Source organism: Panthera onca, chromosome A3, assembly GCF_046562875.1.
Source record: "Panthera onca isolate mPanOnc1 chromosome A3, mPanOnc1 haplotype 2, whole genome shotgun sequence".
NCBI lineage: Eukaryota > Metazoa > Chordata > Mammalia > Carnivora > Felidae > Panthera > Panthera onca.
The window spans coordinates 26,473,129-26,489,423 of NC_138341.1; the positions used below are offsets into that span (position 1 = coordinate 26,473,129).

General features: G+C 36.9%; 1 protein-coding gene and 1 pseudogene across 13 annotated transcripts in view; both read left to right on the forward strand.

Annotated features, from left to right (window-relative positions):
* The window catches only part of BIRC6 (baculoviral IAP repeat containing 6), a 224,446-nt gene that overhangs the window by 103,229 nt on the left and 104,922 nt on the right, over positions 1 to 16,295 (forward strand). For all 13 annotated transcript variants that reach the window (XR_013554777.2, XM_078444805.2, XM_078444808.2 and 10 more), the window contains 8 exons: positions 506 to 689; positions 1,316 to 1,471; positions 5,264 to 5,397; positions 6,498 to 6,651; positions 9,407 to 9,523; positions 11,859 to 12,013; positions 12,502 to 12,628; positions 15,399 to 15,509. Coding sequence is in view for 12 of the 13 variants with exons in the window: in XM_078444805.2 (XP_078300931.1) it covers positions 506 to 689; positions 1,316 to 1,471; positions 5,264 to 5,397; positions 6,498 to 6,651; positions 9,407 to 9,523; positions 11,859 to 12,013; positions 12,502 to 12,628; positions 15,399 to 15,509 (1,138 nt within the window). In the remaining variant the exon portion in view is untranslated. The remainder of the gene's footprint in view (positions 1 to 505; positions 690 to 1,315; positions 1,472 to 5,263; positions 5,398 to 6,497; positions 6,652 to 9,406; positions 9,524 to 11,858; positions 12,014 to 12,501; positions 12,629 to 15,398; positions 15,510 to 16,295) is intronic.
* LOC144615789 (large ribosomal subunit protein uL4 pseudogene) lies at positions 2,457 to 5,256 on the forward strand (annotated as a pseudogene).

Below are 16,295 nucleotides of genomic sequence, written 5' to 3' on the forward strand. Positions count from 1 at the left end.
TTATTGGTTTGCTTTATGTAATTCAGGTTTTTATTATTGTGCCTTGAAAGACTGAAAAAGTAGATTTCTTAGTAGATGTGATTTCTATTTTTAACCTAGTTAAAACTCTAATGTCGATCTGAAATGCCTATAAGGTAGGTATGTCTATCCTCAACCTACCTTTTTCTATTAATTAAAATAGGAAGTACACAAATAAGTGTCAAATTATCGTAATGAGGGGTTTTCATGCCCTGAAGGCTTTCTTGTAGCATATTCATTGTTTATAAAAATTATTTTTAACCATTCCACCAGGATTTTTAATGAGATTTTAATATTTGATCCATGAAAATACATTTCTTTGCATTTTATCTCAAGCAATTATTTTGACACTGAAAGCATATGTCATTAATGACAACTATTATTCCAGCTGTTTGTTTTTGGAAAAAACACATGTAATTGATGTTTAAATGTATGGCTTTATAAAATGTTGGCTTTATAAAATGTATGGCTTTATAAAATATTGCAGGTTCTGGCACGCATTGCAAATGCCACGAGGCCAACTATACATCTGTGTGAGATTGTGAATGAACCCCAGCTGGAAAGACTGCTATTACTTTTGGTTGGAACTGACTTCAATAGAGGAGATATATCTTGGGGTGGTGCTTGGGCTCAGTATTCCTTAACTTGTATGCTACAGGATATATTAGCAGGTTTGTGTGGATTTATTTTTCATAAGGTATGTCCAAATTAGCTGGTCATGGCTTGAATAAGTAACATTTAAAAGAAACTGTAACCCAAAGTGTAAAAGTCTACTTAATGTATCAGTAGCAACCATTTGGAATGACTTTTGTATTTAATTATGTTGGCAGTTGTGATAAATGTCAAGTCTTTATGGAGGAGTTATGTTGTTAACAGAAACATTAGAGATAGTCTGTTTCATTATTATTATCAGCAATGGGCTGCTGTTCTTTATGTGACCTTGAGGGCTCTGTGTGCCTCATTCCTTTCATCCATAAAATAAGGATAATAAGAGTACCTTCCTTATAAAGTTGTTTTGATGAATAAGTGAGTTAATATAGGTAAAGGGACTATCATAACTCCTAGTCATATTATACAGTTTGTGTTTTCTACTCGTTACTTGTCCTTAACACTTGAGGTTAGAGCGGCGGGTCCTAGCATTTGCACAGGTAGGTGGAGAATCTTTTGCCTCAGTCTTTCATAGGTGGTCGAGCATATACGCTGTCATTCTCTAAACTGGAGGAAAATATGCTTTCATATGATTTGGATATTGGCTAAGAAATTATTAAAGCGGTTATGGCTCTTTTCTTTCATACAGGAGAGCTGCTGGCTCCGGTAGCGGCAGAAGCCATGGAGGAAGGAGCAGTGAGTGATGACGTAGCTGCAGCAGCTGGTGACTCTGATGACTCCCTGCAGCAGTCTTCAGTTCAGCTGCTGGAGACTATAGATGAGCCTTTGACACACGATATAACGGGTACCTGCACCTTCTTTAAGTTTTGTTTATTGAAGGTAGCCTTTGCTCTCTTTCTCTCTCTCTTTTTTAATGTTTTATTTATTTTTGAGAGAGAGACAGAGTATGAGCAGGAGAGGGGCAGGGAGAGAGAGAGAGAAAGAGGGAGACACAGAATCTGAAGCAGGCTCCAGGCTCCGAGCTGTCAGCACAGAGGCTGACATGGGACTTGAACCCATGAACTGTGAGATAGTGACCTGAGCCGAAGTCAGACGCTTAGCCAACTGAGTCACCCAAGCACCCTTGAAAATATATTTCAAAATGCAGAATTTTAGCGCAGCAGCAAATTTATTTATTTATTTATTTATTTATTTATTTATTTATTTATTTATTATACATACATACATACATATATACATACATACATACATACATACATTTATTTTTGAGAGACAGAGAAACTGAACACACATAGGGAGGGGCAGAGAGAGAAGGAGACAGAATCCAAAGCAGGCTCCAGGCTTCAAGCTGTCAGTACAGAGCCTGATGTGGGGCTCGAACTCACAAACTGTGGGATCACAACCTGAGCTGAAGTCGGACACTTAACCAACTGAGCCACCCAGGCGCCCCTAATTTTTATATTTTTGTATTAGGGTTTTGGCCTTAAATGTGATACATTAGTTAAATATGGTAAATATGTTTCGATTCTCTGAATGAATGCTTATTATAATAAAATGCTATCCTTTCATAATATCCTAGTTATTTTGAGATGGTCTGATTTGGCTGTGTTGAAGAAAATATAATCTAGAAAACAATTAAAGATCATGTATTAGTAAAGATGGTAAAGTTAAAGACTACTACTCTTTAAGGTCCAGCCTTTTTGGTGTATTCTTTTTCTTGTTTCTTTGTTTTCTGCTGCTTTAAAAACTGTATGTGTATCTTAGTTTGTACAATTCTTTGCTCCTTTTTTTTTTTTTTTTTAAAGTTTATTACTCTTTTGAAAGAGAGCATGCACGCAAGTGGGGTAGGTTCAGAGAGTGAGGGAAAGAGAATCCTAAGCGGGCTCTGTGCTGTCAGGCATGCGGCTTGATCGCATGAACCATGAGATCATGTCCTGAGCCCAGATCAAGAGTCAGACACTTAACCGACTGAGCCACCCAGGCGTCCCTGCTCCTTACTTCTTAAGAGTCTATTTTAGTTATTGTCCTGTATGCTACATACATGTGCTGTGGTCACTTCAACCGTTTGTTATTCTTCAGTCTTAGGTGTTGTAATAATTTTATCCTTTTTACCTGATAATCCTTGTGTCTGGAATAGACTTCCTCCTGTTGTTTTCAGGATGGACTCTTGATCTAAGATTCACATAAACCTTGTCCTCCTCCAAGAAGCTTTTTCTAGCAGCAGTGGCAGCAGCAGCAGCTTTGGGCACTCTGTCTTTGCTGCTGCGTTCCACTCTAGATGGTCTCTGGTAGCACTCATCATGCTGTAGTTGATGAAATTTCTGCAGTGTGTCGTTACTTTCGAACTTCGATTAATGTATTGGAGAGGAGATATCTGTCTTCACATACTTAAACCCTACAACAGGCTGGCATGTGCTAGGCATTCTTTAAATAAATGTTGAATAAGAGTGTGAGAAGGATGGGAAAGTAAGGTTTATTGTAAGGCAAAGCAGGCTAGTTAGGAATTTTGAGACATCTAAGAGCCTAATAATTTCTGATTCAAAGTAGAAAAGTAAGGTGAATAGCAGCTTTTCCTGTAGGAGCTGCTGGATTGAGAGGAGCATGGCCCTCTCCTCTCCCTGTGATGGTGTGAACTTGTCCACTGATTCCAGTATACAAAAATGTTACTTTGCCTGCTGTGTTCAGGGCTTTCACTTGACCTGATACCATGAACTTTGTTCGCACCAACTTTTGCAGAAACAACATATAGCCCTAAGCTGTTGGTGACTTAGCAGGTCGTCACCACCCATCCTGAGTTTTGGGGTACTGGCAGAGCCGTGGCTCAAATCCCCAGAGTTCGAGATGGTGGGACTCACTGTTCTGGCCAGGGTTCTTCTGGAAATATATGTCTTGCGTATTTGGCTTGCATGTTTGTACCAAACAAAATGTGGCACCCTTGGTGCAGAGTGAACATAGCACAGAAGTGACAGGCCATCTGCTCTGCCCTGGCTGCCTCAGGCCTACCAGCGCTGGTCATGTCTATATATCATCGTATTAAGGAAGTTCCCGAACTTCCTTTGGTGGTTGAAGATAAAGTTCAAGGCTACAAGACTACCAGAGAGGCTGTTTCGCTTCTTAAAATACTTAAAGCCTAGAATGATATCAGAAAGGTTATGCCTCTCAGCAAATGAGAGCTGGGAAGGACACAATGAGAAATTGTCATTGTATCCAGTGTAGGGGACCCTGCATTATCTGTAATGAGGACAGTGGTATCATAAAGGCCTTCAGAAATGCCCCTGGAATTACTTTACTTAATGTAAGCAAACTGAACATCTCGAAACTTGCCCCTGGTGGGCATGCAGGACATTTCTGCATATTTGGACTGACAGCGTCTTCTGCAAGTTAGATGATCTGTATGGGACTTGGCATAAGGCTGCCTCCCTCAAGAGCAACTACAACCTTCCCATGTACAAGATGCTTAATACACATCTTAGCAGAATCTTGAAGAGCCCCAGAGATCCACAGAGGCCGCCAAGTACCACACAACCGGAGTCATCGCAGAGTCCTGAAGAAGAATCCACTGAAAAACCTGAGAATCGTGTTGAAGCTAAACCCGTATACACAGACCGTGTGCCGGGACACCATTCTTTGCCAGGCCAAGAATCACAAACTTTGAATGAATAAGGCAGCAGCATCTTTGGAAGCCAAATCAGATGAGAAGGGGGTTCCAGGCAAGAGGCCTCTGGGAGGGAAGAAAGGAAAAAAGGGCTATTGGTGTGAAGAAGCAGAAGAAACCTTTGGCAGGAAAACCGGCTGCAGCTACCAAGAAATCAGCTCCTGAGAAGCAGCCTGCAGAGGAGAAATCCACCACAGAAGAAAAGACACCTGCTACATAAAAACTTAAATTTTCTTATTCCATAGATGTCATATCATTTTGGATAGCTAATTTTGAATAAAGATCAAAGGCAAAAAAAAAAAAAAAAAAAAAAGTGAAAGTAGTCTTACAACTTAAATCTTTGCTTTTCACTTTAATACTGGGCATCATTTCCTAAAATAGTGGATGTAACATAATGAATTTTCTACTGGAGGTAATAAAATGGGTAATACTCATTCTAGAAATGGTTAATGATTGTTTTCAGTAACAAAGTTTTGTCCAGCATGATTCAATACGGGCTAATTGCTAGGAAGTCAAATATTACCACCTTGTGTTTTGGGGTTTTTGTTGTTGTTTTGGGGTTGTTTTGGGGTTGTTTTTTGTTTTGTTTTGTTTTGTTTTTTTTGAGAGACGGACAGAGAAAGTGCAAGCAGGGGAGGGGGAAAGACAATCTTAAGCAGGCTCCAGACCCAGCACAGAGCCTGACACAGGGCTCGATCTTACAACTGTGAGATCATGACCTGAGCCAAAATCAAAAGTGGGACTGTTGACTGAGCCACCCAAGCACCCCTGCATCATGTTTTTAATTGTATGTTTATAGATGGATACAATTTTTCATAATTAATAGTGTTTAATTGTCAAGTATAAAAATTTAGAGATGTTTATGTCAGTGGAAACATGTTACATACAAGTGAAGTAATTTTTTCTGAAATTAAAATCAACATATTAGTTAAATTTTATGTTACATACATCATCAGCATAATCGTTTTCAATTATTTGAAGGTGCACCTCCTCTTTCTTCTTTGGAAAAAGATAAAGAAATTGATCTTGAGTTACTTCAAGATCTAATGGAAGTTGACATTGATCCTTTAGATATTGATTTGGAAAAAGATCCTCTTGCAGCCAAAGTTTTTAAGGTATGATATACTATTCTTTGCAATTTAAATATTTCATTTTATACTTTTGGCTTATTAATCACTTAAAACAGGAAAGTATACCTGTTTATCACTAAATGTAATTCATTATTCATTGTTCTCAAAATTCATTAACTTGCAATAGATCTTATAGTAGTTTTTTTTATAATATAGATGGAGTAATATAAGGAACACATACCCTTTTATTAATATAGCCACTATTATTGTCTTATGTATTAGTAAGAGCCACTAATAGGCTTGGGGAAGTTTAGTTATGGATTACTCAATTTTAGGCAAGGCCAGTGTATTGCAAGTTCTACTTCTGTGTTAGCCTCAAGTTTTTCTAAAGGAGATATACCTCTAATACTTTATATTGCTTCTATTTATGTATAAGAATTTTTTTTTTTTAAGTTTTAGTTATTTTGAGATAGAGTATGAGTCAGGAAGGGGCAGAGAGAGTGGGTGAGAGAGAGAATCCTAAGCAGGCTCCACACTGTCAGGAGCCTGATGCGGGGCTCTAACTCATGAACCATGAGATCATGACCTGAGCTGAAGTCGGATGCTTAACTGACTGAGCCACCTAGGTGCCCCGAGATTTTTCTTTAAGGATGCTAATTATCTCTCAGATTCTAATACATTTTTTTTAAGTTTATTTATTTTGTGTGTGTGTGTGTGTGTGAGAGAGAGAGAGAGAGAGACAGAGAGAGAGAGAGTAAGCACAAGTGGGGTATGGATAGAGAGAGAGAATTCCAGGCAGGCTCTGCACTGTCAGCACAGAGCTCCACATGGGGCTCAATCTCAAGAACTGTGAGATCCTCACATGAGCTGAGATCAAGAGTCAGATGCTTAACCTACTGAGCCACCCAGGTACCCCTCTCTCAGATTCTAAATAAATAAGGTACTTCTAGATGTTGGTATCAAATCAAGAGAAAATTACTGAACTATTCCTATAGATCATTAAAATTAGAAGTATGTTTTGGTGATTTAAAGGGGGGGAGCATGTTTATTTTGTAACCCTGTTTGAATTTAGATAGTGTAAATAATGTCACTCTTAGTGAAGAGGTAAAAATAAACCACAGTTTTATTTTTCCCACTCTTTTAAGCCAATAAGCAGTACATGGTATGACTACTGGGGTGCTGATTATGGCACCTACAATTACAACCCTTACATTGGAGGTCTTGGGATTCCTGTAGCGAAGCCACCTGCAAGCACAGAGAAGAATGGATCACAGACAGTTAGTGTTTCAGTATCTCAGGGTAAGTGGGTATTATATTCTAAGTCATGTGCTATTCCTAAAACAAATCCTGATTTCATGTATGCTTTGACATATGAGAAAACGAGGCTGAGTGTGTGCTGTGAGGGTTTGGTTTCCCACATGTGCCATCAGAGTGACACAGATGTGTGTTTCTGTGTCAGTCCGTTTGGAGGAGCTTCTGTTTATGGGGCATTTTGTTTCTCAGAATAACAAAATATATTTGTGAGTTGTGTGGGATTGACAGGGACTTTAAATTGATTGTGCTTTAATGTATTTTTTACTCATAGTAAACTCGTATTTTGTTTGTAAACAGATGAAACCACACTGAATATTATTTTTGCACTTTTCTAGTCATGTAGAATATATCAGAGTTTTTGTTTTTAATAAAATCTTTGGTTAAATTTTGAAACAACCATATGTTTGCTGAAATGTTGAAGTTTGATACAAAGAATATTTGCTATCCTGAACCATTTGGGAGTAAGTTGCTAGGCTTAAATGTTTTTATTTTATTTGTTTTACAAATCAGGGCATTTTTCTACAAGAGCAATCAGGAAGCACATTTCATCAAAATTAGGAAACTAACATTAGTACTAACATTCATATCCCATTCCAGTTCAGCACTTGTGTTTAAATAACATCCTTTATGCTAAAGGATCCAAAGCAAAAAGATGCCTTGTATTTAGTTGTCATACCTCTTCAGTCTCATTCAGCCTGCCATAGCTCTTTTTTTTTTACATTTATTTATTTATTTATTTATTTATTTATTTATTTATTTATTTAATTTTGAGAGAGAGAGAGAGAGCAAGTGAGCAGTGGATAGGCAGAGAGAGAGGGAAAGAGACAATCTTAAGTAGGCTCTGCAATGTCAGCATAGAGCCAGACGTGAGGTTTGATCTCACAACTGCAAGATCACACCTGAGCTGAAACCAAGAGTCAGATCCTTATCTGACTGAGCCACCCAAGCACCCCACAGCCTGCCACAGTTCATCAGAGTTCACTTCCATGACCTTAATGCTTTTGAAGATTACAAGCCGGTTATTTTGTAAAATGTTCTTCAAAACTTGGGTGTGTGTGTTATTTCCTCATGATTAGATTATGGTCATGCATCGTTGCCAGAAGTATCGCTGGTATAATGCATAGATTTTCTTATGTATTCTGTTAGTTGGCTTACGATTTTAATTTGTTCCATGACTGGTGATTTGAAGTTTAATTACTTGATTTAAAGTCTTCTCCCTTATAAAGTTGTTCTTTGTCCCTTGCCAAATAAATTTTTGTGGGTGTGGGAGAGTGGTGCTTCGAAACTATTCTTTTAAAAAAATTAGTTTTATTTTTTTTTTAATTTTTTTTTTCAACGTTTTTTATTTATTTTTGGGACAGAGAGAGACAGAGCATGAATGGGGGAGGGGCAGAGAGAGAGGGAGACACAGAATCGGAAACAGGCTCCAGGCTCCGAGCCATCAGCCCAGAGCCCGACGTGGGGCTCGAACTCACGGACCGCGAGATCGTGACCTGGCTGAAGTCGGACGCTTAACCGACTGCGCCACCCAGGCGCCCCTAGTTTTATTTTTAAGTAGATTTATGGTTTTCTGTTTTATTCAGTGGGTCATAATTATTATTTGTATATTTGTTGCTTAGTTTTTATTAAGGCAAAATGTGAATAACATAAAACTTACCATTTTAAACCATTTTTAAAAACTTTTTTTAATGTTTATTTATTTTTGAGAGAGAAACAGAGCATGAGTGGGGGAGGGGCAGGGAGAGAGGCAGACACAGAATCCCAAGCAGGCTTCAGGCTCTGAGCTGTCAGCATAGAGTCCATGTGGGGCTCGAACCCATGGGCCAGGAGATTATGACCTGAGCCGAAGTTAAACACTTAACCGACTGAGCCACCCAGGCACCCCCCATTTTACCCATTTTTAAGTATACAGTTTTGTGGCACTAAGTATATTCACGGTGTCTTCATTATTTATTTTGATGTTCACATTGTCCCAGATTTGACCAGTGGGATCTTTCTTAAGCTTATCTGTTTTTTTGATACTTTCTCATCTTTCTGTGAGTTTCCTTGTTTTCTGGCACAAGGTGCCCCAGGCTTATCATTTCCTTTTTCTTCCCTAGACTGGGGATTAACTACTTGAGCAAAAAGGGTATTTCAAAACATTTTAGTGGAAGAATGTGATTAGGAAACCAAGATTTGGGTGCTAGATATACTTAACTACAATTTCGGTGACTGTTTCTGTGTCCTCTTGGTGGACAGGGTGTGTGTGTGTGTGTTTACACACATTTGTGTCTATATTTCTAATATACATATCTGGCTGTAGTATTTTAAAAAATACTATTTTTTTAATAAATTTAAAAAATTTAAATAAGTTAAAAAAATTTAATTTAAGTTCGTTAATGTTCAGTGTAATATTCCACAGGCTTCATTTTAACTTCTTCCCTTCCATTTTTGTATCTGTATTCTCTGACATTGAGGAACCTGGTTCTCATTATCCTTACCTTACTTGTTTCCGTTATCATCACTTAATTTATTTGATCCACTTCTCTTTATATAACCAGTCTCCCATCTCTGGCCTCCTTTGCACAGATTTTGTTACCTGCATACTCCCTGACATACCTGATACTCCTGACAGGTTGTTCTCCATGAGGACACATTCTTCACCCTATTCTGCATTTGGATGTCAACATTTTAGTGTAGAAAGTAGGACATGAGTAAAAATTATCAAATAGCCTTTTTTTCTTTTAACTGCTCTTTGTAGCCCTAGATGCTCGCCTAGAAGTTGGACTTGAACAACAAGCAGAACTTATGTTGAAAATGATGTCTACCCTGGAAGCAGATTCCATTTTACAGGCATTAACAAATACATCACCTACATGTAAGTGAAAATCATCATTCTTGATTTTTTAAGTGCATTCAGTGAAGACAAATTTTTAAATTCCACGTGTGGTGTGAATCTGAGTAGGCTAAGTATATAGCACCTCTCCCTCACTAAGTTAGTAGCAAGTTGAGAAAAAAGACAAAGGATTAATAAATTGGGAAAGCGAAGGGGAAACAAAATGCCTCCATGTAGTACTACACTTGCATTCAGTCCAAAAATCTGAGTGATGTTTTGTTATTGTGGCATTGTGAAGTTAATGAAATTCCTAGAGTTGTTTGCTTAGCTAGCTGCCTGGGAGTTCCTTCCATTATATCCGCATTTATTATAAAGTGGGTTTTTGAATACAGTAATTCCCCCCCCCTTTTCCAAGAGACATACAAGACCCCCGGTGGATGCCTGACACCACAGCTAGTACTGAACCCTATATATACCATGTTTTTTCCATACAAACCTGTAATAAAGTTTGATTTATAAATTTGGCACAGTAAGAGATTAACAATAATAATAAAATAGAACAATTATATACTATAATAAAGGTATGAATGTGGTCTCTCTCAAAATATGTATTCACTCTCGTGGTGGTGATTTTTGATGATAAAATGCCTGCATGGTGTAATGCAGTAGGGTGAATGATGTAGGTGTAGTGATGGAGTGTCAGGCTACCGCTGACCTTCTAACTGTATGTCAGTCAGAGGATCACCTGCCTCCTGCCTGTAGTTGACTGCTGTTCATACGATGATAGCAGTTGACTGCTATTAAAAGAAACCGGAAACTGTGGAAAACAAAACTATTGATAAGGGGGCACTGCTGCAGTGGCATCTTTGTCACCCTTAAAGACTAGGATGGATGTAGTCTGGTTTCTCTTCAAATCGTGTAAATCTTTCGCCTTTTACTAAAGACTAGGATGGAAGAGATATATAGGGGCCTAATTGAACTGCTGAATTGAAGATTTACTGCCTGATTATCTGCATCAAAAGAGAGCACACTTTTTATATCAAGGACCAGATAGTTAATGTTTTAGGCTTTCTGAGCTGTACAGTGTGTGTGGTAACTACACAACTGTGACTTTGTAGTAAGTAGCCATAGACAATGTCCAAACAAATGGGCATGGCTGATTTAGAAACTGTTACACAGTCAGGTGCCTGCCAGTTTTGATCATCCGGCTGTAGTTTGCTGAAGTAGAGTGCTAGACTTGGGTGGATTGCCTCCTGTCAGGTGAGCACAGTTAAGATAGCAGCTTGTCTCTCAAAGACTAAAGATTGAGGAGTTGTGCTGAGGAGATGGTGATTTTTATTTTCCTTCACCTCCTGTAAATTACTTCACCTTCTCTGGAGCATGGTGAGTAAAGGGGTAGATGTACTAGTTAGAACTTAGGAAGAGCATCATGTTCTCCGTCCCCTATGAAGGAGAGTTCACAATGCATTAGAGAAATTGGGTTTTTCAACATTTCTATGTCAAATTGAATTCTTTCACTTTGCTATTTTCATTTATTTCTCACCTTAGGGGGTATAGAAAAAAGGTGAAAGACTGAAGAAATGGTCTAGTGTTCTGTGATCTTGGTATTGGTACAATAGTATTATTGTACCTTATCTTTCATGTAATGGAGGGATCTCTTTTGTTGGGTCAGCCTCTCCGCGACGACAGACAACTCAGTACTGACCTAAGTAGCCCTTTTCTCTGTTAAATATTTCTGATCTAAAACATTTTGTTAAAAGATGCTTTTGTAATTTGTATCTGTTCCTCTTAATATTTTATCTTTTGATTTTTATCCTGTTCAGAACTTTGTCCCCCTTTTAATAACTTTGTAAATAAAATTTTCATGGAAAACCTCTCTTAGAGTTCATATATTTGTCTACTTCCCATGAATGTATGCTCATTTATTAGTTTGGTGTGTGACCTGGGCATCAGAATTTTTTGATGCTTCCCAGGTAATTTTAATGTGTAATCAAGGTTAAGAATCAATGGATTAGAGTCTAAATTATTCTAAAATTACTTTCTTAAGAATTAGTCAAGATTCTTCTTTTTCTTCCTTTTCCTCTTTTATTAATTAGGAAAAAATTGAAAATAGAAATTGCTAGAGAGTAATAAGGTTTTGTTCCTTTGATGGACAAGTGCTGTGAATTGGGGAGCTTCTCTCTTTGGTGATTGTCTTTTTGACCTTCAGGTAATGTTGTAAAAACAAATTTTCAAATAATATAATGATGAACCATTCTTAGGAATGCAATTAAAAAAATTTTTTTAAAGAGCTTCACTTATCTGTACATACTAATAGCTAGTGAACATTTCTTCTGCTACTTTGTATATAAAAATCATAATTGTGTTTAATTTTCAGTATCACAGTCTCCCACTGGAACAGATGATTCCCTTCTAGGGGGTTTACAAGCAGCAAGCCAGTCCAGCCAGCTTATTATACAGTTATCATCTGTCCCAATGTTAAATGTTTGTTTCAACAAACTTTTTTCGATGCTTCAAGTCCATCATGTCCAGGTATGACTTCAGGAGAAAAGGTGTATTTTTACAAGTATTGCTAGCCTAGTAAAAGGTGAAAATAACTGGGGAGATCTTTCTCAACCTGAAAGGGTGTTTTATTCATTATCTCAGATGGAGAAGTATTGGAGATCCTTTGATAACCACAGCTCCTCAGTGATAGGGTTATTTATAAGTTTTATGATTTTTAAGCTTTGTTACTTTAGTTCCAATTATATGTTGCACATACAACTATATTTAAAGACTTGAATCATCCATTTTGATTTAGAAAACTATATGTATTAGGTACCAAATTTTAATTTAAATTTTGTTTCATCAAGAATTGTGAGATGTGTTTGCTTGCCAGCTGAATTGAAGTAGCCAGAGGAAATACTTAATAAAAAAATTAATTACTCACAAGGAGTCATTCATAAGGTTTTTATTTAAACAGTATTTCGTTATATAATAGGTATTTTTTTTTCCTCCTGTCAATTTTCACTCTTTTTCAGTTGGAATCACTTCTCCAGTTGTGGCTCACATTGAGCCTGAATTCTAGTTCATCTGGAAACAAAGAAAATGGAGCAGACATTTTTTTATATAATGCCAATCGAATACCTGTCATCTCATTAAATCAGGGTAAGATTTATTAGAAGGATGGTTATTAACATACTATAAATAAACTAAAAAGGCAATGATTAGGGTAATGTTTACCTAATCTTTGTCATTAGGATTAAAATGGTTTACTGGAAAAAAGCCTTTTTTTAATAAACTGACATTACTTAGCAGTGAAAAAAACAAAAAAATTACTCTGTGATTTGTGTTATCTTATGCCCATGTGCAACTAAAACTTGCACTGTTAATCTTTATTTCCTAAAATATTTGTCTTATTCTTCAGCTGTTCTGTTACCACTGGTATGTCTTTTTGTTTGTTTGTTTTTAATGATTATTTTTGAGAGACAGAGACAGAGTGTGAGCGGGGGCGGGCAGAGAGAGAGGGAGACATAGAATCCAAAGCAGGCTCCAGGCTCCAAGCTGTCAGCACAGAGCCCAATGCGGGGCTCGAACCCACAAACCCTGAGATCATGAACTGAGCCAAAGTCAGAAGCTTAACTGACTGAGCCACCCAGGTGCCCTTGGTATTTCTTAAAAAGGTGAATCAGCCTCATAGGAATTGATAAATTGGAGTTGGTTGTCGATTTCCTGTAGATGTTGTATTAGTAGGCAAACCATAAGAGACTCTTAAATACAGAGAACAAACTGAGGGTGGGGGAAAGGGGAAAATGGGCAATGGGCATTGAGGAGGGCACTTGTTGGGATGAGCCCTGGGTGTTGTATATAAGCATTGAACCACAGGAATCTACCCCAAAAACCAAGAGCACACTTTACACACTGTATGTTAGTCAATTTGACAGTAAATTATATTTAAAAAAAGAAAAAAAGTTGTGTTAGTTAGGGATGCCTGGGGGGCTCAGTCAGTTAAACGTCCGACTTCGGCTCAGGTCATAATCTCATGGTTTGTGAGTTCAAGCCTTGTGTTGGGCTGTGTGCTGACAGCTCAGAGCCTTGTGTCTCCCACTTTGTCTGCCTCTACCCGACTCACGCTCTGTCTCTCTCTCTCTCTCTCTCCCCCTCAAAAATAAACATTAAAAAAAATTTTTTTAAGAGTTGTATTAGTTAACTTTTGGGTGTGTGTGTGTGTGTGTATGTGTGTGTGTATGTGTGTGTGTTTTGGACAAATGCATGAGTGTGGATATAATGGGAGTAAAATAATACCCTTCTATAGAAATAGAATTAGTCTTTGGCTCTGGCTGCAGGAATCTATTTAGTTTTATTTTAAGAAAAGTGTAAATGGTCATCTATTTCTGGTGCTTTCTTCCTAGGGGGGTGCATTTTCTATTCACATGGCTATCAGGTTGGTCTTTAGTCCCACTGGCTCAACGGTCCTACTTAGATCTGCATTGTCTTGGCAAGAGCCAACCTGCTTTAATTAAGAGGTTTTCATCTCTTCCACTGTACTAATAATTATTATAAGTCGTGCTCTTTTTTATTGTGAAAACCCTTACACATAAACAAAGTTGATGAGTAAAAAAAGTAAATAACTGTTCATTATTATCATCAGATATCTGGTTAGTATTCAAATTTCTAGTTGTCTCAACTGTTCCAAATTTTTAAAACTTGAAATAGACTCCATATAAGGTCCACATGTTTTAATTATATTTCTTTAATCCCTAAGCTGTATCGGTTCCCTCCAGATCTTTTTTTTTTATCCCCTTAATAAAGTCATTTTTCAAAGAAGTTTGGTTGTTTTTCAGGATTCTTAGGTTCCTGATTTTTTGTGATTGTATCTCCATGCTGTCCTCTCTGTTTCCTATAAATTGGTAGTTAGACCTGGAGCTTAGTATTTTTTTAAAAGGCAATTTCAAAGGTAGCCTCTATTTTTACATTATTAACACACTGATGCTGAATGCCATTAATAATTCATTAGAGGTTTCAAAATGAGGATAGTCTGTTTCTGTCACTTTTTCATTTTAGTTGAAATATTTACATAAAGAGAAATTTTCTTTCATAGGCTGTTCTCTCAACCTCTGTTGGTACAGTTTGTATAATAGAGGCAAGGAAAATGCCAGAACTTCCTTAATTTTTAAAATGACCATTTAGTTTCTTTAATAAATATCTGTGTAAGTTCAGGGATTTAAAAATATTTTTCTATTAAAATTGTTATGGATATTGATGCTAAAATTTTGCCATTTGTGGCCAGTGCGGTGCTCCTTTCTTTTGTTTTAAATACATGACTGGGTTTTTGCTACCTTTTAAAGTGTGGTAAATATTTCAGTCTGAAATCTGGAATCAGCCATTTTTCAAGGGTGTTTTAAGAGCACAGTGTGGGCACTGAATTATGTTTGTACATTTGAATAATTTCTTTGGCTTCTCCAGCTGCCGTTCAGTGCTTCCCACTTAACCTTGCAAGTGACCTAATTTTTGTTGTAGTTTCTGCTTTTGTTGTGAAGTTGTATTGGTTTTCAGAAGTTTTACCCCATCCCTGTTTTTCCAGTGTCCCCTGTTATTTTCAGCTTTAGGTCTTATAGAATGTGAAGAGTTTTAGTAAAGCTGTGTTGCAGTAGAAGTGCCTGTAGTTTGAAAAGGACAGCATGTTTATAGTGATAACATGTTATTTTATGGATGGTGGGCTGAGCTTTAAACTTAGCCTTAAAACATTATTTTATTTCTTAATTCTTTAGTGATATTTAATGGGGAACTCTTTTCATTTGTATGTTTTGAGGCCACTAGGTAGTGAATTGATGTAAAGAAATAGTGTCGGTATTTTAAATTTGTTTCATTTTTAATTCTTAATAAACATGTGGTTATCATTAATTAAAAATGTCCTCCCCTTCTCTTTTCTGTATAGCGTCCATAACTAGCTTTCTCACCGTGTTAGCTTGGTATCCCAACACTCTTCTCCGGACATGGTGCCTTGTGCTTCATAGTCTAACTCTCATGACAAATATGCAGCTGAATCGTAAGTTTAGAGATTTATTCCTTTAAATCTCTCACACATACTTTTTTATCCTTACTGTCAGATTCTCAAGATTTTTGTAAGAAGTGATAGAGTTGTGAACATTATGTTCCTTCTTTGACTATGCCTCTTCTGAATTTATTCTTAAATATCTTAGGCTTTGTGCCTCTTTACTTTGACAATTTACTCTCATTTGCCATCACAAGTTCAAATCATAGTTTTACTTTCTAAAACCTTACTACTTATTAAAATGAAACTGATTGCTTTTAGAGTATAGTCAAATATTTACTGTTTTATTTTTGTTATTCTTTTTAAAGGATCTTTGCGCTTAAAAGTGATTTATTTATTATTATAATCCTGAGCATATATGATTAGATTGCTAGGTTTTTGTTTCCACATCTAGATCCCTTATGTTATCTTCTGTAGTGCATATTGGTTTTACTTTTCACATTTAAGTCTGGATTTAATCTGACATTCTGGAGATTGTTGTTGAGATAGGGATGAAAGTTCAGACTAGAAAACAAGGACTCACCATTTGTGAATTGAAATCCTCGTTCTCTGTAGATTATGACAAGAGGTGGGTAAATTTCATCCCCATTCTTTGTGGGGTTAATTTCACTAAATAGAAAGCTCTGTCACATTGATAAATATATCAGTTTAAATCATTGTTTTGCATCAAAGTGCTATTCCTTTTTTTCATTTCAAATATACTTTCCAAATAGGGCATCAAAAGTATCACTGTCTCATATTGAAGATAGATTTAGCTCACAGGATGTTTTAGTCAATTCA